General features: G+C 42.7%; 1 protein-coding gene across 5 annotated transcripts; it reads left to right on the top strand.

Annotated features, from left to right (window-relative positions):
- Nucleotides 1–1,330: 1,330 nt before the first annotated feature.
- On the top strand, nt 1,331–18,208 carry LOC124505860 (caspase-1). 5 transcript variants are annotated; one of them, XM_047071932.1, is made up of 11 exons: nt 1,331–1,429; nt 2,028–2,294; nt 4,579–4,641; nt 6,346–6,600; nt 10,053–10,162; nt 10,998–11,171; nt 12,290–12,527; nt 13,065–13,229; nt 14,373–14,482; nt 15,961–16,064; nt 17,753–18,208. In XM_047071932.1, exons 1-10 carry the CDS (start codon nt 1,423–1,425, stop codon nt 16,057–16,059), a joined length of 1,488 nt encoding a protein of 495 aa, XP_046927888.1. In that variant the 5' UTR covers nt 1,331–1,422; the 3' UTR covers nt 16,060–16,064; nt 17,753–18,208. The 5 variants fall into 5 exon arrangements, with proteins under 5 accessions (XP_046927888.1, XP_046927885.1, XP_046927886.1 ...); XM_047071929.1 differs by having other exon boundaries at nt 1,408–1,504; XM_047071930.1 differs by having other exon boundaries at nt 1,408–1,504; nt 15,961–16,088.
- Nucleotides 18,209–22,685: the final 4,477 nt, after the last annotated feature.

The following is a 22,685-nucleotide window of genomic DNA, read 5'->3' as shown; positions in this document are numbered from 1 at the left end:
GGTCATTGTATGTATTTGTTCACTGAGTGAATGGATGAGAGGCGGGAGGCTTCTCGCAAGAGGTAACCTTAACCTGAGGCGAGTTAAAGGCACAGCACAGGTAACACAGTCAGTGGGGCTGGGACAGTGTTGTGTGGTGACAGATGGTGGCTACTTGTGGTGAGCACAGTGTGGTGCACATACTTCTGGGATCCCTAGGTTGTAGTCTGGGACCCATGTAACACCGTGTGTCAACTAAACCCAGTTGTTAAAAACCTAAAAAGACGAGCTTAATTAGATAATGTGAGAATAATTAACCTTCGCCATTTTTTCTAGTGAGAAATACTTGTGTTACAAATAACAATAGCGCTGATCATAGGCTTACAACCCGCCAGGCCCTGTTCTGTGCAGCTTCTACATTTTCACCCACTTCATGCTCAGAACCGTGTCAGTGTGCACTATTTATGAAATCATTTTACAGACAGAGGAAGCAAAGCAGGGGAAACTTCAGCATCTTGCCCAAGAATGAGTGGTTACAAAGCTAAGTCAGAGACTTGGAGTCCGCAGCTGGGCTTTTAGCCTCTACGGGGTCCCTAAATTTAGAGTCAGGGAAGAGCAACAGGAAAGAAAACACTAGATTCTGGGGAAAAATGTGTCCATCCCTGAAAGCAAACCTACTTCCCAGGAGCACAGCCAGGGGCTGCAGGATGGACAGAAGATGCCGTGGCTCAACTTCCCCAAATGCTATAGACTGAATGTCTGTGTCCTTCCCAGAATGGTAGGTCGAGAAGCTGAGGCCCAAAGGGTTGATGGTTTGGGGAGGTGAGGTCTGAGGTCTTGGAAGCTGACTAGGTCATGAGGGGCAGAACTGAACAGAATTAGGCTCCAGAGAGCTCCTTTCCCACCACATGGGGACACGGCCAGAAGCCAGCAGCCTGAGACCCAGGGCCAGCACCACAACGCCAATCGGGTGCTGGGGCCCTGATCCCAGACTTGTAGCCTCTGGAGCTGGGGGAAGCAAACCCCTGTGGTTCATCAGCCATCAGCCTATGCTGTTCTCTTCCAGCCAGAATGGACTGAGTACGACGCCAAAGCAGAAGTTACGTTTCCCCAGCACACTGGCTGATTCCTAATGAATGGGCAAGTCTGCACTGTGTGAGTTTCACTGTATACAGCTTTTCCCACTGGTTCCTGGCTCTCTGAGCCCCCTCTCTTCCTACTCCGACCTTCTCCAAGTGCAAGTGAAAGAAATTTCCCGAAGATACACTCCCCGATGCAGTCTAAGTTTCAGAGAACTGTCTCTTGAAGCAGAGGGGGGAGGAAAACAAAACAGGATGCGAATGCGTGAACAGTGGCTATTTCTCAACACATGTACACACCCTGCTAAAAGGAAGGTGGAAAATGCTTTCGGTTTCATACCACCGAGGCTGACAGCAAAAAGCCATGGCCGGTAAGTCGCGCACTGTCTTAAAAGGACAGCTCTTGGGGAAAAACGGTTTTGGCTTTTACTTCTCGGAATGTTCAGGTGATCAGAATTGAGGGCGAGGGCACAGAGGCAGGGGGGAGGGCACAGGGGGAAAGGAGAGGGGTTCCAGAGAATTCCACAGCCTGCAGAAAGGAAAGGCAAGGGCCAGAAGGGAGCTGGGGCTTTACTGGTATCCTGTGGTTTTGCAATCCTAACTGAATTCGAAGGGCCACAGTCTGGTAGAAGGTGCGGGATCGGCCCGGGGTGGGCACCACGGGGAATGGGAGAACAGAGCGCTGCCTCTTTATCTTCCCGTGCAGGGTTGAGTAAACACGGGGCATGTCAGGACCATGCCGGGTTTCCAGACAGGAATGGCAGGGAGCCAGTGTGATTTCAGGCCGCCCGGGGAGCACGTATGGGCAAGGCCCAGGGAGCACTGACGGGTGTGCATGGCTGGAGGATTCCTGCCCTGTATGGAGGGGGCGTCCTACTGATTCAACCCAAAGTAGGCTACCCCTTGCTGCTGACACGAGAGGCAGGCAGCCCGTTTTTGTGACTTGAGGAACCCTTGTTCTCCTACCAGACAAGGATCTGAAGGGCAAGAGGAAGCAGTTCATCAACTCGGTCGGCATGGGGACGGTCAACGGCTTGCTGGATGAACTCTTTGAGAAAAATGTGCTGAACCAGGAGGAGATGGAGAGAGTAAAATGTGAAAACGCTACCGTTATGGATAAGGCCCGAGCTCTGATCGACAGCGTCCTGCGAAAAGGGCCACGGGCGTGCCAGATCTTTATCTGTCACATCTGTGAGGAAGACACCCACCTTGCAGAGACGCTGGGGCTCTCCTCAAGTAAGAGTCAATGGCTCAGACCGAAGTTCACGTAGGCCCTGTGTCTGTGCCTGACACTGGGTTTCTTCCCTGCTCGTGTTAGTTTGCGGACAACTTCCTGGTTTCTGGCTTCGGGGCCCCATTTCTCTGTCAGTGGCTCTATTCTGTGTCTCCTCTTTCTTTTTTGTTCCTGGCCTCAGTAGCCTTCTTTGGATCGAAGCTCGTTCCCCATCCTGAATACGTGGCAGCTGATTTGTTGAAGTTCATGAGAGCAGCCTGAAAAGTTTCATGTTGTATTCTCCAGCGACCCTGGCAAGGCATTTCATCAGCCAATGTCTCTCTCTCTCTGTCTCTCTCTCTCTCTCGTTAAAGTCCAGGGAACATAGTCATCTGACATAAGAACTTCAGGTCTGTAATCAAATTCACTTTGTAACCCCTCTCCAAAACTGTGCTCTCCAGGAGGAATAAAATGTATTTCGGTGATGGTGAAGCCCTCCGAGAATAAATTCAGCGCTTACAGAAAAGTGAAGATTTTAAGTGGACTCTGTCTTCTAGTTACCCCCTCCCACCTTCTTCGAAGTGAGCCTGTCCACTAGGGTGGGACCCGGCTGCAGACCATTCTGTGAGCCTCCCCAAACCCCCACCTCCAGTCCTTCTGAGGGCCTAATCCTGGGCTCAGACATCTGAGCAGCCCCTCCTGTGGTCACTTAGTCCCTCCCCACAGCAAACACAGGAGATCCAGGGGAGTCCAGCCCCTGGTCTCTCTTGCACGGGCCAAAGCCATTTAGAAAGAGAAGATGTTCTTTGAAAATGAGAAGCCTTTTTCTCCTGGGGCTTGGGGGAAGCCTATGCCTGCTGAGTGACCCAGCAAGCATTTACCAATGAGTAATGAACTGCTCATTTATCTTTCAGTAACTCTTTCATTTAACATACCCCCCAAATTAGAGACAACCAACAAATAACAATAAGGGCCCAGAATACTTTTAGAATAGCCAAAGCCTTCATCCTTGTCCCATTCCTTTCCATCCACAGTTCATGGACCCTAGAGGCACCTGTAAAACCCACTGTGACTCCCCGTGTGTGGGGTGTGCCTCTCAAGTTGTCCCATGGTGCCTCCTCAGTGAGGGGTATAGGGCTTTGTCTCTCCCTCATCTCTCTGCCAATCTTTTTAGGCCCATAGAACATGACAATTAGATGTAATTTTCGGATGCACTCTAATGGGAGAGATCCTTCTATGAGAAATTTCTTGGTCATAAGAAGACCGACTTTCTATTACCATAAAAGGCCTCCTCCAGAAAATGCTCTTGAAGTTACTGATGGTTAATTTACTCCAGCAGTCTAGATGGGTGGGATGGGTCAAGTGCAGCGTGCTACCTTGGGCTTGAAGTTTTATGGGGTTCCCTGCGGCTGTCCTCCATTCGCAGCAGGGAAATGGACCACTGTTTGTATATGGAAATCTGGTCTCCAATAGGTACCATGAAAAAAAGAGTTGGGAGTATTTCTCAATTGTCAGCTTATGCCAATTCTTAAAGTTTTCGGAATAAGCTTCTCGGGTGGGTGTTGTTCTACTGAGATCCTTATAAAACCTTAAACAAATTTCAATTAAATTCTTATCTTTAAAATTGACAAGCAAAAAAGTTACCGAAGAGGATTTACTAATATGTTGAGTGATTTTATGCGACCGAATACTGCAACTGAGGCGGTGGTTAGGGATCCCGGCACCTGTGTTATCGTGCAGTGCCCTATGTGCCACACTTGATTAAGAGTCTATGGATGATAACGAAGACAGGTTTGCACTCATACCCTGGCTTGGCCACTCTCTTGTTCTGTGATACTTGGGAAACTGACTTTACACTGATTGAGGGGCGACCAGGAGGTCGCCTCGTCCTGATTTTCTGCCGTGGTACGTCTTGGCAAAGTTAAGTGTCCACGAGCAGATGCCTGTCCTTTTTAGGTATCTCTAAAGCCCGGCCCGGCTCTGCATGAGACACTCCTTGCACACACCTGGTAGGCAGTAGGGGTCACCCCAGGAGCCACCGTGAAACTTATAAAGTAAGAGACCTCTTGATGCTACATCTGATGCTGCCTTTCATCGTAGAAAGCAGAAAGAGCCACGTTCAGAGACTCATCTGTTCTGCCACGAAGGTGTATAGGCTTTTGCTTCTCGGTGGTGGGTGTGGTTCTCAGCTAGTCGCATCTTGAACAGGCCTGCAGGAGGTACTTTCAAAGGGGAGCCTCTATCACATTGGCCAAGATTCCTGAGACAGGAGAAGTGACTATTTTAATGTCCTTAATCTTTCCTCAGGCCCACAATCTGGAAATTCTCAGAACACCACGGACTCTGAAGTAGCGTTTCCTCCTCTTCCAGGTACTGGTATTTCCAAAGCAAGAACATCGAACTGCATCTTTCCTGACGTTAACTATATACAGGTTCATGGGATGACCTCAGGGTGAGAGGGCAATGGGTAATTCTCACGAACTGATCTGATGCCTTTTTCTTTTCTTAATCCATGTGCTTTAGCAGAGGCCATCCCCGTAGCTTTACTAACATGTTTATGCTCACAAGTTCTAAACCTGTGTCCCAAACCTGACTACCCACTTGAACACCACACTTCCCTGTTCTAGTGCCTACTGAACATACGCTCTCATGGCTCCCTCAGACAGCTTTTATCTCTCTGCACCCCAAGCCTAACTGGTCATCCTTCCCCCCACCCTGCTTCCCATCCAGTTTCCTCTGTCCTGATTAATGACACCACTATCACCCAGTCATTCACACAAGAAACCTGAAATCATCTTCAGTTCTTTCTTTCTCCTCACTTCCGACACTCAAGAAGCGGCCAAGCTTACTGGTTCCTCTCTCAAATCCAGACCCTGCTCTCCGCTTTTATTTCTACTACTCTTTTTCAGAACCCCTATTCCTATAGTGGCCTAGGATTCTTCAGCCATTTACTATACTTATCTTGTCTTTAAAAAAAAAAAGGAAAGAAAAGAAAAGAAAAAACAGATCCATCCTTCCCCCAGATCCCCCCATTGGACTTTAAGCTTTATGAGGAATTTGGAAGTGTCTGACTTCTTCATAGGTTCAATGCCATCACAGTAGCTGACTCAGGATGCATGCAGTAAATGTTAGTTAAAATACTATTTTACTGACTCATTTCATCGCAATTGCTAGCATACCATGTCCTTAAAAAGATATTTGACAGATGCCAATTGTGTCAGAGATCTTGGTCTAGGTAACGAACAGGACAAACAAAGCTCCTGCTTTTAATGATCTTATGAAAGTACATGAAATATGAAAGAATAGGTATTTGGGAATTTCCACCATCAGATTAAAGCTAGCCGAAAATTTTGGGATGGAAATGACACTACATTTACCCCTTTCAGCAAAGATGGGATAGAACACTATCCCACACAGTAGCAAATTAATCTACCATACTGAAAGATGAGTCATCAGATTATTTTCAATTAAGAATTCTTTTTGAGACAAGATCTTAGAACATTAGAACTCTAGATGCATTCGCTCATTTATTCATTGATTTATACATTCGGGAGGCATATGCAGGTTTGTCAGTATCTGAAGCACAAAGATGTGGGAATGAGATGTGGATTCAAAGACATGGTGCTTTTACCAAGGAAATTATATACAGAGGAAAGAAAAGATAGTACATTCTAGTGGAAACAAATTTACAGCTGTAGGTAACAGCATAGGCTTTCCTTGGAGCAGATATTACAAATGGGCCATCACCATCACTGTGAGAAAGAGAAATGTAAAAGCAGTAGGTGGCTGGGAAGTTAGCGTTAGGCCCAGTGTCACAGAGGAGAGATGAGAAGCCTCTCCCCTCATCTTAGGTGGTGATGAGCCATTAAATACTAGCCCGTGGGCACAGTGTGAATTTGATGGCCTGAGAGAACTCAACAGGTACAGTGCAAGAGTACAGGTAGTTTATGGGGTAGATGGTGAAATAGTCAGAAGGCATTTTCAGGGTTATTTCCCATAATGGAGAACCTTCTAGAGACAGAGCAAGACTCTAAGTTGTGCCCATAGTTGAAGGGGTCTTTGTATTTCCTACAGAGGACAAACACGACAAAAACCCTTTTAAGATTTTGGAATCTGTGGGCAAAGAGCTCCTTACTGGCGTTTTGCAAGACTTGGTGGAGAAAGATGTCCTGAAATTGGAGGAAGCAGAAAAGAAAAAATTTCATGATGCCAAACCTGGAGACAAGCCCCGGGTCTTTCTGAACTCAGTGCGTCAGAAACCCAAGGAGGCAGGTCAAGCCATTGTCCAAACTTTCCTTAATACGGACAAGCATTCTACCAGTTTAGAAGGTAAACTGAAGTCACTTACAATGGGCATCTCAAATTTTCTGGAGTCTAGTCACCTCCAAAGCCCCTCCAGGGTCCTCTATAATCCTGCCATCCTTCATTACTAGAATGTGGTTTTCACTAAACCTGTCGTTGTCCTTTTGGAGGCCATCCTGTCTTTTGCTGGCAGGGATCCAATCCCCAATGAGCTAAGAAGCCAAGTCTTTACATGTACGTTGCTCTCAGAAAGAGGTACTTGTGGACACTTTGCAGTGAGGGATATTTGACCTTGAACCCAGGTCCTGTCACTGTAGACACTCTGATTTCATTCAAGCTTCTTTCCCTCCCTGGGCACCAGTCTCAGCATCTCTGAAATGGTGACAATTTTGGTAACCTCTGTGCTAAGACAGTCACTCTTCTCCAGGGTTCCCTTCTGATTACACAGGATTATAATCCACCAAGTCTCTTCACCCAGAGCACAAGTGTTTTCTTCACAAGTGAGTAATCGCTCTCAGCAGAGTGCCAGCCACATAGCAGGCACGTAATTAATACAGGATGAATACAACAAATGAAGAATGTGCAGGCAACAAAGGTTACTTATCATAATTATGATTTTGCTTCTGATATTTAGACCTTTCTAGGGCTTACTCATTTCTGCAAGTTACAAAATAGGATCAGGAGAACACCTATAATGTGTCCAATCTATTAGGACATTTTAAAACTTCTGATCTACATTGAATTATAAATATTACTAGAGCCCAAATCTCGCCGGGTCCAAGGTCACTAGTGCACACTTAATTTACGACAGTGTTTAACCTGAACTCTCAGTCCTGCATACCAGAGCTTATCAATATACTAATAAAAGTAAGCAATAATTAACAAATGATAACAGAAATTGTAGAGACTTCACTATAGCAAATGAGTTTTTTCAATGAGTCCTTTCTGGAGGTGGGGCGCCCCTGACCAGCAGGACACACACACCAGTCTGATGGACGTCCAACGTGGTGGCCTGGGCCGTGTCCTCATTAATATTTAAACTGGACCTTCGGCAGGTTTATTACTTTCCCTTAAATCTGACACGGAATGGAGACAATGTGGATTTAAAAAAAATCAGCGATAATTCAGCAAATGGGAATCAAAAACGAAGTCATGGGAGCTTCAAAATAATTTTAGCAACTCCAGGCATCACAATGCACATTAAATGGAAAATACATTAGGCCATCAGCCGAATCCATGGCAGGTGGGAGGCAGGCACAGGGATTCCATGGGATCCCTCTGCACACGGAGCCTCCAGAGAGATCCCAGAATGCAGGCAGGTGGGGAAGCTGGGCGAGCTGGCCTTCTGTAGGACATAAAGACCTTGGCCAGGCCTTCTGGACATTGGCCAAGCCTTCTGGACATGGATAGGGTTCTGAGGGTTCCTAGCATGGTACTGAGGGGAGTGGGGAGAGGAGGAATCCAAGCTACTGGTTCATTTCGTGTAACAAGCTCACACTTGGGCAGGCTAACGTGCCACACACTGGTTATTCCTACAAAAAAATAACTGCTTGGGTTCCTACCTCCCAAAGGGATGGCTTTGTCTTACCTGGTACCAGACCCTCTCTTTTTGTATCAGTTTAAGGGGTTCTCGGAGCATTTCATTAGGTAACAGATAAGACAAACACATTGAAATTTTTATCTCAACTCTTAATTCTCTCATTTGTTTCCACTGTGCTGCTAGGTGAGTAGAACCCCCTTTGGGAAGCAGGCTGCACTATAATATTTATTATGTGGTACTGAATGGATTCATCTCCATGCCAACCTTACCATTAAATATGAGATGGAAATCCTATCTATTCCCAGTTTCATCTGCAAGCACAGTATCTATTTGTAGATACATAATGGTCATTAGGAGCCAACATTTGTTAAGTTAGAGTGTTCGCCAAAGCTGGACACAATCTGGAAACCGAGAACTCTTTTGATGAGAAAACGTACTCTCTGACCAGAGACTATCCGAGGACCCTATATGTCCTCCCACTGGCAGAATCTTCTGGAATACAAAGGAAGAGCATGTGTCACTGTTCAAAAAAGATTCAGAAAGCTGGGTTTCCTTAAAGACTTGTAATCTGCTGCCTCTCCAGGTTTTTAGCATTTAGAAAGACATTTATCAGAAAAATATTATTTAAAAACTAATGGAAACAAATGAGTGAAATAGAAAAAAAAAGTGTAGAATATAAACAACTGAAAATTTTATACGGGGTAACATTGCTTTTCTCATTTAAATAAAATCAGAGGTGTTCTTGGTTCATGTAAGTGAACACAAAGGTTTACCCATTTCATAGACAAAATCCTTCCTTTTCGAATAGCTCTTGGCAAACTTCTAAATTCTGTTTGTGAATTCTTCTTCCTCATTTCTCTGGGGTGCGGGGCGGGGGGGGGGAGCTCTGGACTTTCCAAGTGTCTTGCACAATCTCCGTCAAGTGAGGCCAAGCAGGGTCTGAGAGCACTACATTTCTCCAGGGAGTGGGTCAGGATGAGCCAGAGACAAACTTCTCCACAAGGGAGGAGGGATTTCCTCACATTTTTAAACCTGGTTGAAAACTGAGCGTGAGTTACTCAGCAACCTGGGGGCAAGTGTCACCAGAGCACAGTAGAGTCTCTGGACAGAGCCCTAGAGTTACGACACAGCAGTGACCCTCTACATAGCTGACATCACAACTTGGCGACAAGTCACCGAAGCCTGTCTCCTCTGGAAAGGTCAAGAGTCTGGGCCAAGTGACAGCTGGATGGTACACAATTCAAGATCCCATTACGTGTCTGGGGTGTATTGCATGAAATAAGAACGGGCTCAAAATTGTACATCGTCCCACAGGACGGCCACTAGCCATACCTGGCTATTGGGTGCCTGACTCCTGGCTGGTAACACGTGCCGAAAGGGTGATATTTTGGACGTATCATGTTAAAATGTAGTGCTAATGTTAGTAATAATGCCAATTAATATGAATTAATGTCATCTGTTTCTTTTTAGTTTTGTTTTTTTACCATGGACATTATAAAATTTTGACTTGCACAGGTGGCCCAATTACATTTCTAATGGCTAGCCCTCCAATAGATATTAGCTCAATATGTCCTTGCTCGGAGATGATAGAAAGTCTACTTGGATGAGTGAGGACCCTACAGTAAAACCACTAGAAAAATCAAACTGTTTCTGCTGAAGGTGGAAAGGCTAAATTTGACCCCAAATCATCAAGGCGTTTTCTTCAGAATTAGCAGAATCTACTATTGCACTTTCAAGTGGATCTTCTTTCTCTACTAAAAATCCCCCCCTTCTTTCCTAGTCAAAATACATCTCCTCACACTAGAGGTTAGATACAGTCATAACCCTTACGTGTTAAAAAATCTTCTGCCCATAGTTTCCCTTCTTTGTCAGTTTCTGAAGTGGTAACTGGGTCACAAAGGTAGATCTCATAATTTATGTCATGTGATGTATCCTGCAGCTAGCGTGAATAACATGCCTGGGCCGGCTGAGCCAGAAGAATCTGTAGATGCTCTCAAGCTTTGTCCTCGTGAAAACTTCGTGAAACTGTGTAAACAGAGGGCTGAAGAGGTGCTGTGCTCGTCCTTGAAACAGAGAATAAGAGAGAAACAACTGTTTTCACGAAATACACGGTTTCCTAAAGCACTACCTGCAAAGTTTGGGGAGTGGGGGCAGTGGTCATCTTACCCATAGATGCTTTGGGCAAGGAGGAAATCATGGGGCCTCACATAGACTCTAATTCTCTTTCAACCCCATGATAAAATGTACATTTCTCACTTTGTTCATCTATTTGTTCTAGTATCTATTTGTGATTTATGACAATTTTAGCCGTAGTCATAGATGCAAAATATGTATAAGAGAAAATGACCAAGTAATAATTGTTTGCATTCTAGTGAAAATCCTAGATATAATGCATATTTTTAAAATATAATTGAAGCCTGCATAGCACTGTATGTTGCTATGTTTTCAAAAACCAGTACCAGAATAATAATGTTACCAAAGGCAAAGGATCACTGATGCAATCGTTTTTAGCCGGGGCCACTGGCAGGTGTCTCCCGGCTTTGACAAAAATTGATCTGAATCTTGAATTCTAAGAAAGATGAGACCAGGCAGAGAAGAGAGAGGAAGAGACAGTAGGAAATATCCGAGGGCCCTCAAGATTCCTGAGTAACCATCGCAGATATATACTGGGTCCTGTTCCAGGCTCTTAAAAGATCATTTACTTCCAATTTGTAATTCTTTCCATTGTCAACTCCATCCACTGTAAAGAGTTAAGAAGGCAGGGTCTTCTGGTTCAGGGGTTGGGACAGCTACATGAGCCCTTAGCACGTAACAGGGACTGGTGGGTGAGGCTTTCAAAGGGGAGGAAGACAAACTGAACTCACTGCAAATCCATTTCTGGCAGATCTACCCAATAAAGGAGAGAAAGGATCGTACTCGTCTGGCTCTCATCATATGCAATACGACGTTCGATCATCTTTCTCTCAGGAAGGGGGCTGACCTCGACGTTGCAGGGATGAGGAGGCTGCTTACAGACCTTGGCTACAGTGTGCACATAAAAGAGGAACTCACTGCTAAGGTAGGGACCCCTAACCTGCCCCAAACAAGTACATGTTCAACATCCATACTGCTACTAACACATTAGTGTTACCATATTAGGCAAATATTTTGACAACCTTAAGCTGTGTGTGTGTGTGTGTATGTGTGTGTGTGTATTTATAAAATGAAAGTATTGGAAAGTAAAATCTATGCCTCTTTTGAGCTCTAACTGTCGTCAGTTCCATAAATGAACAAAGTGATTGGCATGTTCCAAAATGGGATGGTTAGGACTTGGCCCCAACACTGCCCAGAAAACTCTAGAGTAACGAGCGTTTAGCAAGAATGTACTTGCCACGAATGTACTGAGTCCCAACTGTGTCCCAGGGGTTATTCCTGGCACTGGGTACAGGTCTGTGAATGAGACAGGAAGCTCCCACCTGCCACGATCTAGGTGCACTTAGCGAGAGTAATCAATCTGTAAGCAAAACCGAAAATTTCAGGGTGTCTCTAGAAGACCGAAAAGAGTCAAAAGCAAGTGAAAAGGAAACATGAGAGCAAACTGGTGAGTGGGGAGCAAGAACGTTGGACGGGGTGGTCGAGAGAAACCTCTCTGAGGAGATAACAGAGAACGAGGCACACCAGTGCATGGAACAAGACAGGTCCAGAAAGGCGTGGATGAAATACATTCCAAGTGACAAGTCTGAACGCAATGGGAAAGCTGGCACAGGAACACCACAGAAAGACTATGGTGACCACAGCCCAGGAGAGGAGGAGGCAGGGCGAGAGGGGGTGTTCGTACATCCACGGTTCGATTTCATTCTAAGCACGGTGGGATGGGTTTTACAAGGGAAGCTGTGTGATGCCTTTATGACACAAAACTCTGATCAGGTAATGAGAGAAAAGACAGAGATGGAAAGGAAAAACTACATAAGGGTCGGGAGGCGAGTGCAACATGTATCCAGAGGATGGTTTATACAGTGTCATCAGGAGCAGAAAGTTCCACCCACTGCTCCATGATAGGAAGATGGGGCAGCCACCAGGAAAAGGCACAGCACGTGGAATGCCACGGATGCTTCCTACACTGTGCATGAGGAGTAGGAGGTCAGGCTAATTGAAATGCTTGTCCCTGTCAAAGTGAGACTTGGAGGTCTTTTTCAGGACATGGAATCAGAGCTGAGGGCATTTGCTGCCCGTCCAGAGCACAAGTCCTCGGACAGCACATTCCTGGTGTTCATGTCTCATGGCATCCTGAGTGGAATCTGTGGGACGAAGTACAGCGCCGGAGGAGACCCAGATGTATTGGCTTATGACACCATCTTCCAGATTTTCAACAACCGCAACTGCCTTAGTCTAAAGGACAAGCCCAAGGTCATCATCGTCCAGGCCTGCAGAGGTGGTGAGTTCTGAGATGAAGCTGTTTGCAGAGAACAGTGATGTGTACTTTTTTTCTAGAGGGAACGACTGTAGACCCAATTCAGGCCATAGAAACCAAACTGAACCATTAGGAGAGTCCACCTCGGGGGCTGGTAGCACGAGAATGTGTCTTGTCAACTGACACATCTCTACTTGACTTAATCCAGGGTCTTTTAGGTTTTGTGGAGTGGCATTTGGGGGGATAAAAAGGAAACAAAAATTATTTAGCGAAAAATCTAAGTCTGCTCTCTGAAATGATGCAAGTGAGGCTTTAACTCGTTTGTTGGTCTTAGCAAATGGGTTCTTCCAGTTTTATGACATTCTCACCATTAGTGGGCACATTGCTCAACAACACGAGAGAAAGGCAGAGTGGTGTGTGTTTGTGTGTGTGTGTGTGTGTGTGTGTGTGTGTGTGTGTGTCTGAAACTGGTTAGAATAAATATTTAACAAGAAAGAGGTGGGTAATTGGACCAGGCATACTCGGAGCTGTACAGTGTGCAGCAAGTCGATGTCTCCACAGAAAATTTGGGGGAACTGTTGATCAGTGACTCTCCAGCGGCCCCAATGGACAGCACTTCACAGATGGGTAGCAGCCTTTCACAGGTGGGTGACAACCTAGAGGACGACGCCATTCACAAGGTCCACGTGGAGAAGGACTTCATTGCTTTCTGCTCCTCGACCCCACGTACGTGTCCTTCTGTTGCAGACAGGGATTGGGGGGCCCGAGGCCAGCTCTGAGTGATTCTAGAAAATCAAGACAGGCTCTGTGCAACAATGACCTAAAGCAAATTTTAAGGGTTGATGTCTTTTATGTTTTGTCTTGTCTGTTCTATGGGGATAAAGATTCTTTTATCCCCCATACGTTCTAAAATTGTGCTTTTATTATAAGTGCTATGCTTTATAGTCAAAGGCACACCAAACATTAAAACAACCTAATGGAAGGAACCCCCCTGACCATAAGCCATTTTAACATAAATGATGGATTCAGTTTTCTATTGAATCCAGTCAACATTTTGAGAAGAGTTTTAATGGATCCTGGGCAAGCCTTGCCTCTGTATTTCCCATTTGATACTTTCTGTCGGTATGCCATCACACACCCCAGCAAGGGATTTGGATGCCCTATTAGAGGAGTACAAAATGGTACTAGGGGGCTTATTAGACCCTACTAATAGAACAGTGTAGAATCCTTGAGCTCAACATAATCACCTGAAGAAGCCTGACATTTGAGTGCTTTTAATTTGCAAATTTTTATTTTTCATCTTTTTTAACCCGTTTATGGAATCATAATTGACATACAAAATACTATGCATGTATAGTGTATATGATGTAACGAGTTTGGAGATAAGTATGTATCTGTGAAATCATCACCACAATCTATGCCATGAACATATCGATCCCCTCCAAGAGTTTCCTTTGGGTCTGTTCATCTATTTTATTTGCTGTATTGTGAAAGGAGAGTATGAGATCTGTAAAGAGCCACCTGTGTAAACATGGGGACATTCTTGAATCCATTTGAGCTTCTATTGTTGCCTCTGTAAAATGTGATAATTCCCGTTATCTCTCAAGCAGATGAACACGGGGCATGTAATAAAAAGTCAGTCCGTCCTAACAATACAGTGCCATCTTCCACAATTCTGATGAGCTGCCCCATTAGGGTCAATCTCTACTAGCTTTTGGTGTGTTGGTTTGTTTCCTCTCTGTGGAAAAGGGTTATAAGTGCTTCTCCTCAACATGTCGAGAGAATTACCACGCTATGCTTTAGAAACAAATATAAGCAACCTAAGGGTGAAGGCCACAGCCCAAGGGTGACCGCTTCCTGTCTCCTTAGATCATGTGTCTTGGAGAGACGTGAACAAAGGATCTCTCTTCATTACACAACTCATCACGTGCTTCCAAAAGTATTCGTGGTGCTCTCATCTGGAGGAAGTATTTCGGAAGGTAAGCTTGTCTCTCCTCTTCTAGTCACGTGTTGCTTAAGAGGGCTTTGTTATTATCTGCCTTTCAGGGGACAGTGGCAGAAATGTCAGGCAAACACAAGTAGAGTGGCACCTGGTTTTTGTCATCTAGGTGTTTAAAACCTGATACAGAAAAAAAATATCAATGTGTAGAAGCAGGAGATCAAAATATATTAAACAATAATAGAAAATATAAGCTTGTCTCTCATGGGATTTAAGTTCTTACATTTCAAAGAGTGGGAGGTATTTGGATTAATTTTCATTGTTTAATTTATTAAATAAATAGGGTTGGGTGGCATACTTGGTGGTGGGTTCTATCCTGGCAACAAGGGGGCGAACGAGACATATGTGACATAAGGCTGTGGAGCATTTACACTCTTGTAAGAGAGACGATTGCTGGGATAGGATCCGTAAAGACAAAGACTGAGGACACGTGAAAGAGAAGACAGGAGAAGACGTTCTTTGAATGGGGTGGTCCAGAAGGGAAGACGTGATATTCCTTCCCCGGCTCAGGACATACCTGGGTCCTCCTTCTTCTAGTTTATTTCCCTCTGTAGCTCCCGCAAGCATGCATGCCTTCAGGGTATGTGTTTATTTGTTTCTTTTTCAACTGCATTCACTCACTCAAATGAGACCTTAATGAAGGCAGGGATTTGCTAAACACCTCAACATTCAGGCACATAGGAATTAATATTCATTGAGTGAATAAATGCATGAATAATAAATATATGCTCCTCCCCTCTTTTTAGGGAGAAAGGGATTGGTATTAAGAACATGGAAAAGTGTGTTGTGTTTCCATGCAAAAACACAGAGGACAGGTACACTCTTATGGAAAAAGAAGGCTACACCATTAGTAAACTGGAGAAGACCGCAGTGTGACATGAGTCAGGGTCTCCATAAGAACTTAGCAATTTGACGAACAGGATTTATACACTGCACTTTGAAGGGCATTTCTAGGAAAAGACTAGCAATAGTCGATCTAGGTTAAGTAGGATCTCATTGATCAGTCCGTGTCAAAAGACTTCAGGTCAGGTTGGTGGAGGGGATGTGAAAGTTGTTCATTGTTCCAGACTTAAGAACAAAATCCTGGGATTTGAGTCTCATTAAATTGAGGAGTTAGCCCTGGTGGATGTAGAACGTAGAGAATTCTCGAGACCGAGTTCTCACGAACAGACCCCAAAGGAAAATTGGTCATTAGACCTATAGATCAGAAAACAGGAAATGGAAGTTTGGAAGGCCTTGGATTAGATATAAAGTATGTGAGATAAAGAGCTATTGTGACAGAGGGTGTCACTTGTAAGAGGGAAGGCAGCAGTGGCAGGAAGTTAGAGTATCCATGGGACGAGCCTCATCAGTCCTGGGAGCACCCTGCATGCCCGGAATTTTTGGGCTCGAGGTGGAAACTCTTTTCTGAGAATTCCTAAGAGGTAGGCCTCACCTAGCACCTCTTTTTGGTTTTAGGTACAACAGTCATTTGAAAAACCAAATGTTAGAGCCCAGATGCCCACCATTGAACGACTATCCATGACAAGATACTTCTATCTCTTCCCTGGCAATTGAAAATAGTAAGTATCAAGAGGTGTTGGCAGGGGAAGTGAATGGGAGAGTAATACGGGTGGTGAGGTCCAGTGACCCATGGCAGCTGACAGCTGAGACGGTCACAGTAGTGTGCCTTGTTGATGTAGTCTGGCGATCAGTTGCTGTTTTTTACTGTACTTAATGTGCATCTGGCCCCTACCACCACCTCCACAATCCATCCGTCCGTCCATCAATCAGTGAGAGAAGCCAAACCAAGACAGGAAGTAATAACCTACGAAGGACACACGGTAGCAGTTATTAACATAGAAATGTGCTCACGCTTCCATTATTACTTATACTCATCTCTCATTCTCTACCTGCCTGCCCCTCCCTCACGCTCAGTCACCACACAGTGCCTCAGATCCTGAAAACACACAACACAGAGGAGCTGACCATGGAGAAAGCAGGACTTTGGTCCTCTGAGGGCATGCACTCCCTCACTACTTTGAGCTATCATCATCACACAGTATGAAATCTATCCGGGACTGTAAAGCTTGTGGTGAGGCCAACTCTGGTTCTCCAGCTGTTCTCACAGTGTGGATCTCAGAACACTCAGAGTGTGGTCTCAGATCTGCAAATACTACTCAAGTATCAAAACCCCTTCAAGCACCCATCTCAACATATTATTATTATTATTAGGCAAACTACTTTAGAATGGGTACATCAAGGTTAGACCCAACAATTATTTTACTCCCTCATAGCAGCTTTATATCATTCTACATTATAAACAATTCTTAGTATCCCTCTCAGACACATAATTTAAATTATATTTTATCATAACGTTTATCTCAGTAGTTTCAACATTTACCCATACTCTGGTTTCTGACAATTTGGTTCCATAATTGCACAGATATCTCAGTATAATAGCTTTCAAGGCCTAATTAGTCCAGTAGAACCACATTTGGGGATTGAATTATTGATGCGATGCATTTCTCAAGCAGTTACTATGTTCCAGGTTCTGTTCCAGTTGTTGGTAATCGACCAGTAAGCAAAACAAATGGAGTCTTTGCTCTGAGAAAGCTCATACTCTAGCGAGTGGAAACAGACTCTAAATACACAAGGAAATATATCCTATGTCAGAGAGGGATGAGAGCTAAGAAGAAAGATAAAGGATGCTGCAGTGCTATCTATAGATTAATCAGGCAAAGTTTCTTTGAAGGGATCAAATGGTAAAATCAGAACAAAGAATGGGCAGACTGGGGAGGGAACCTTGTGGTATCAGGGGCAGGGGGAAAAGTGTCCTAGCTCAGGGAATAGCAAGTACAAACACCCTAAGGCAGAAATGCAATTAACATGTCTAAAGAACTGCAAAACGATGGTAGACTGGAGGCAGATGAGACTGGGGAAAGTGGCTGAAACAACCTAAGAAAAGCAGTGGGGAGCCTGATCACAAGGACCTTGGTGGTCACATGGTAAATGTTTTACATATTTTATGCCCAGTGTGATGGACAATATTTCAAGTGCTTTGCACAGAGAAATGATGTAATTTCATAACAGATTTGGCAAAGAAGACACTGAGTATTTTTAGCAGACAGATTAGAAGGGTCACAAACATAAACCAAAGGAAGTGGCAAAAAGTACCCAGAAGAGGATGAAAAAAGAATCATAATAAGGGATGGACTAAAGGCTTCTGGGGATTACTATCGTGACCTTCTGTTCTTTTTCTCTCCTTCAGGCAATCATGGGCAGTCCAGCCCTTCTTGACCAACTTGGAAAAGTACCTTAGCTAGCACAACACACTCATTTAACGTTTGGTATCTCAATAAAAATGAAAACAACTAAACTGTGCCCTGTAAATCCTCCAAAAGAGAATATAATTTCAATTAAAATGGTGGCTGGTTGGAAATGAAGCGTAAGAAGCAAGCTGGATTTTCCAGCTTAATGACTCCTATAGTGTCTGCATGTCACTGGGTGAAGACAGCTGGCCATGACTTTGGCCCTCAGTACAAGGTGAAAGGAGACAGTGCCCATCTGGAGACCAACACTGTAAATTAGCTCGCCATTTGTACACTCTCAAACCCTGGATCTATATGATGATGTAGAACAAATTTTCTAATTCATTACTTAATCAACATGATCTGTTGGGCTCATTTTTTTTCCTCAGTAAACTATTATGATTTCAGCAAATTAATCCCATATATCTTTCTTCCCATAAGTTAATTTTCTTGTTATTGTTTTCCTCAGACTCTGCATGTTCCACATTTCAGAAAAATTTTATCCCTTGCAAGCTCTTGGCTATTGAGATCAGTTGGGCTTTGATTCAAGACGGTATAAAGTCAGTGTATTTGTAGAGAAATACAAATATAATTGCATAAATGGCAGTAAAGTGAAAGGGGGGTGTTAGTAATGGAAAAGACAACATCCACAGTTCTGGAGGGATGAATGTTGGTAGAGGAATTTGGGCAACATGGCCATCAGAACTACTATGGAAGGAGATGTACCACTTCTGCTATGTGTACAGAGAATGCTGGATAGATATTTTAACACATGGCTGAACTGAATTTAAAAAAATAAAAGGATGCTCTAGATATGGAATGTAACTATAATAGTTAAATTTATACAGATCAATTGTATGTCAGGATTAATGTAAAGATTTTGATTATTGTGAGGGATTTTTGTATATAAGTAACTAATTTAATCATAACAACAGCCCTGTAATCATCAACATCCCTGTTTTACAGACAGTGAAACAAAAGAACATAGAGCTTAAATGACTTGTCCAAAGTCACAGTCAGCACGTGGCCACAACAAGATAGGAGTGCCCAGACTCACTCTGGAATCAGAATTATTAACCATTGTGCTGTGTTGCCTCTTCAAAGCAAGGAGAGACTAGAATGGTAGGGATTCTGAACTATTGGGGTTAAGTGAATTTTGAATTGCAAGGGTTAACTAACGTTACAAAGATTAATGATGTTTTTATTTCTGGACTTGGCCTACCTACGTAGAAACATGAGCCACATCACAAAGATCTAAAGACACATATTATATACACCTCATTCTCTGGCTACTGAGTGTTAATATTAGAAATCCACTAGCAGAAAGACTGCCTCACATCTCAACTCAAAATTGAAATATATAAATCAATCGATCAATAAATGCACATACATAATTCATATACATATACAAGTGTATATGTACAACACATACAAAAACAAGGAAGAAAAACGTATGAACTAAGCATTCAACTTGAGAAGTCAGAAGAATAGTAAACCAATACATAAAAAGAAGTAAGCAAATAATAAAGATTAAAAAGAAATCACGAATAAAACGGTAAGGAAACAAAGGACTGAGCAGGTCATTAAAGCAAACGCTGGCCCTTTAACAGGACGAATCAAATCGCAGACATTCAGCAAGACTGAAAATGAAAAAACAGAATTAGCACAAAGACAGTGTCAGAAATACAAAGGTACAATAAATACAGACAAAAATATACAGAAAAAAACCAGAGAATATCATACATAACACAGGAAATATATGGAAAATTTTCCAGAAAAGGTAAACTAATACACAATAAAGTAAGAGGCTGAATGGATCCATAAAAATTCAAGAAATTAATTTTTATTTGTCATATCTAACAGCAGAAAAGGTTAACAGACCCAAATCGTTGTAGACAGGTCTTACAAAACTTCTCAGAAACTGATGAGCTCTACTTTAAATAAATACTTCCACATCAAAAAGAGAAGTACACTTCTTAAGTTGTTTTACAGGGCTTCTCTAAAACTGAAACAAAATTACAAAAGAAGAAAAGTTAGAAAAATATCAGCTGATTTTTCATTAAATTTATGTAAAGATTCTAAAAAACATGCTAGCAAAGAAAAGCTAGCCATAACTGAAATAATATTAATATTTATTAACTAGTATTTAATGATACTAGTATTTACACTAAGAATGGGGTGACAGTATAATAACAGACATATTTATGACAGCGTTCTTCAAAAAAATAAGATGAAAAAGTAGATGCAATAATTTTAAGAAGTTTACAAAGGCATTCTGTAGTATTCAGAAATTGTTTATAATAAAAAATAGGGGCACCTGGCTAGCTCAGTCGGTTGAGCAGCAACTTTGGCTCAAGTCATGATATCAAGGTTTGTGAGTTTGAGCCCCTCATCAGGCTCTGTGCTGATGGCTCAGAGCCTGGAGCCTACTCCAGATTCTCTGTCCCTCTCTCTCTGCCCCTCCTCCATTCACACTGCATCTCACTCTTCTCAAAAATAAAATAAACATTAAAAAATAAATAAATAAAAGATTAAAAATTAAAACCTTAAGAAAACAGGAAGAAAGCCATTCCTTAATCTAACGCATATATTTAATAAAAAGCCTACCGATAAAATAGAAATAGAGGAAAAACAATATGAGAAAATCTGTAGCCTTCTTATGCAGAAGTATTTGAGTATTATCTTTATATAACATACAAGTAAAAAAGATTTCTAATCAATTTTGCACTAGAGTTCCAAGCTGATTAAGCCAAAAGTAAAAACTATGGAACACAAGAAATAAAATCATTACTGCTTTTGAAAAATATGATTTTATTCATTAAAAATCTCTTCCAATTAATAATAAACTCCTTGGATTTGCAAGAGTTCAAATTAGTATACAAAATTTAACAGCATTCTTGTATTCCAAAGAAAATCAGGAAGTGTTTGCTTTTTTAAAGCCTCTCTTTGCAATAAGAAGAGACTAACATAAGATACTTGAAGATAATCCTAAACAAATAGTCACAAGGCATATATGGAAAAATATATTTTAAAAAATCCCTGAGTGATATATATAAAAAAAAAGATTTAACTACTATGAGAGATATATAATCCCATTGATTAGAAGACAAAAAAATATAAAGGTTTCAATTTGCCACCCAAATTAATCTATAAACCCAAGAGAACAACAAAGAAAACATAATAGCATATTTTATTGAACTTAATAGGTTATTTATACACTTTGTTTGGAAGGTGAAGTAGTAGGAATCGCTAAGAAAACAATTTTGTTTCAGGAGGATGGAGATTGCCTAAATGGGAATCAAGACATGATATATAACTCTATGAAGGGAAACAAAAACAAACATAAACTACTGGGACTTCATCAAGATAAAAAGCTTCTGCATAGCAAAGGAAACAATCAATAAAATTACAAGGCAGTCTGTGAAGTGGGAGAACATATTTGTAAATGACATATCTGATAAAGGGTTAGTATCCAAAATCTAGATAGAACTTACCAAACTCAACACCCCAAAAAATACATGATCCAGATAAGAAATGGGCAGAAAACATGAATAGACACTTTTCCAAAGAAGACATACAGATGGCCAGTATACACATGAAATGATGCTCAACATCGCTCATCATCAGGGAAACACAAATCAAGACCACACCGAGATACCACCTCACACCTGTTGGAATGGATAAAATTAACAACACAAGAAACAACGGATGCCGGTGAGGAGGTGGAGAAAGGGAACCCTCTTGCACTGTGGTGGGAATGCAAACTGGTGCAGCTACTCTGGAAAACAGTCTGGACACTCCTCAAAAAGTTAAAAATAGAACTACCCTATGATCCGGCAACTGCATTAGGCATTTACACACAGAATACAAGAATACTGATTCAAAGGGTACATGCACACAAATGTTTATAGCAGCACTATGTACAAGAGCCAAGTTATGAAAAGAGCCCAAATATCCACTGACTGATGAGTGGAGAAAGAAGATGTGGTATATGTATACACTGGAATATTATTCAGCCATCAAAATGAATGAAATCTCGCCATTTGAAACGATGTGGATGGAGCTAGAATGTATTATGCTAAGTGAAATAAGTCAGTCAGAGAGAGACAAATACTGTATGATTTCACTCACATGTGGAATTTAAGAAACAAGAGATGAACATATGGGAAGAGGGGAGAGAGAAGAGAAGGAAACAAACACAAGAGACTCTTTTTTTCCTTAAAAAATTTTTTTTAATGTTTATTTATTTTCGAGACAGACAGACACAGAATGCGAGTGGGTTGGGGCAGAGAGAGAGGGAGGCACAGAATCTGAAGCAGGCTCCAGGCTCTGAGCTGTCAGCACAGAGCCTGACACGGGGCTTGAACTCACGAGCTGTGAGATCACGACCTGAGCCGAAGTCAGATGCTCAACCGACTGAGTCACTGAGTCACCCCCTAACACAAAGGACTCTTAACAACAGAGAACAAGCTGAGGGTTGATGGAAGGTGGGGGATGGGCTAGATGGGTGATGGGCATTTAGGAAGCCACTTGTTGGGGCATCTGGGTGGCTCAGTCAGTTGACCATCCAACTCTTCATTTCCGCTCAGGTCATGATCTACCGATTCGTAAATTTGAGCCTGGCATAGGGCTCTGTGCTGACAGAACCTGTTTGGCATTCTCTCTTTCACTTTTTCTCTGCCCTTCCCTCACTCGTGCTCTCTGTCTCTCCCTCAAGATAAATAAACAAACATTAAAAAAGAAAAAAAAAGAGGGCACTTGTGATGACCACTGGGTGCTGTATGTTGATGAATCACTGACTTCTACACCTGAAACCAATACTGCACTGTATGTTAACTAACTAGAAATTAATCTTAAAAAATGAAACTAAAAAGTGAATTCAAAGATGATAAA

Source organism: Lynx rufus, unplaced genomic scaffold, assembly GCF_022079265.1.
Source record: "Lynx rufus isolate CCGP_SWC_20201006 ecotype Redwood Valley unplaced genomic scaffold, mLynRuf1.p SCAF_9, whole genome shotgun sequence".
NCBI classification, from domain to species: domain Eukaryota; kingdom Metazoa; phylum Chordata; class Mammalia; order Carnivora; family Felidae; genus Lynx; species Lynx rufus.
Note: the sequence above shows the minus strand (reverse complement) of the source record. Positions and strands in the feature narration are given on the sequence as shown.

Coding starts and splice junctions, on each gene's coding strand:
- LOC124505860 (XM_047071929.1), top strand. CDS start 1,423: ATGGCCGGTAAGTCGCGCACTGTCTTAAAAGGACAGCTCTTGGGGAAA. Junction 12,528..13,064: donor CGTCCAGGCCTGCAGAGGTG/GTGAGTTCTGAG, acceptor ATGTCTCCACAG/AAAATTTGGGGGAACTGTTG. Junction 13,230..14,372: donor TTTCTGCTCCTCGACCCCAC/GTACGTGTCCTT, acceptor CTGTCTCCTTAG/ATCATGTGTCTTGGAGAGAC.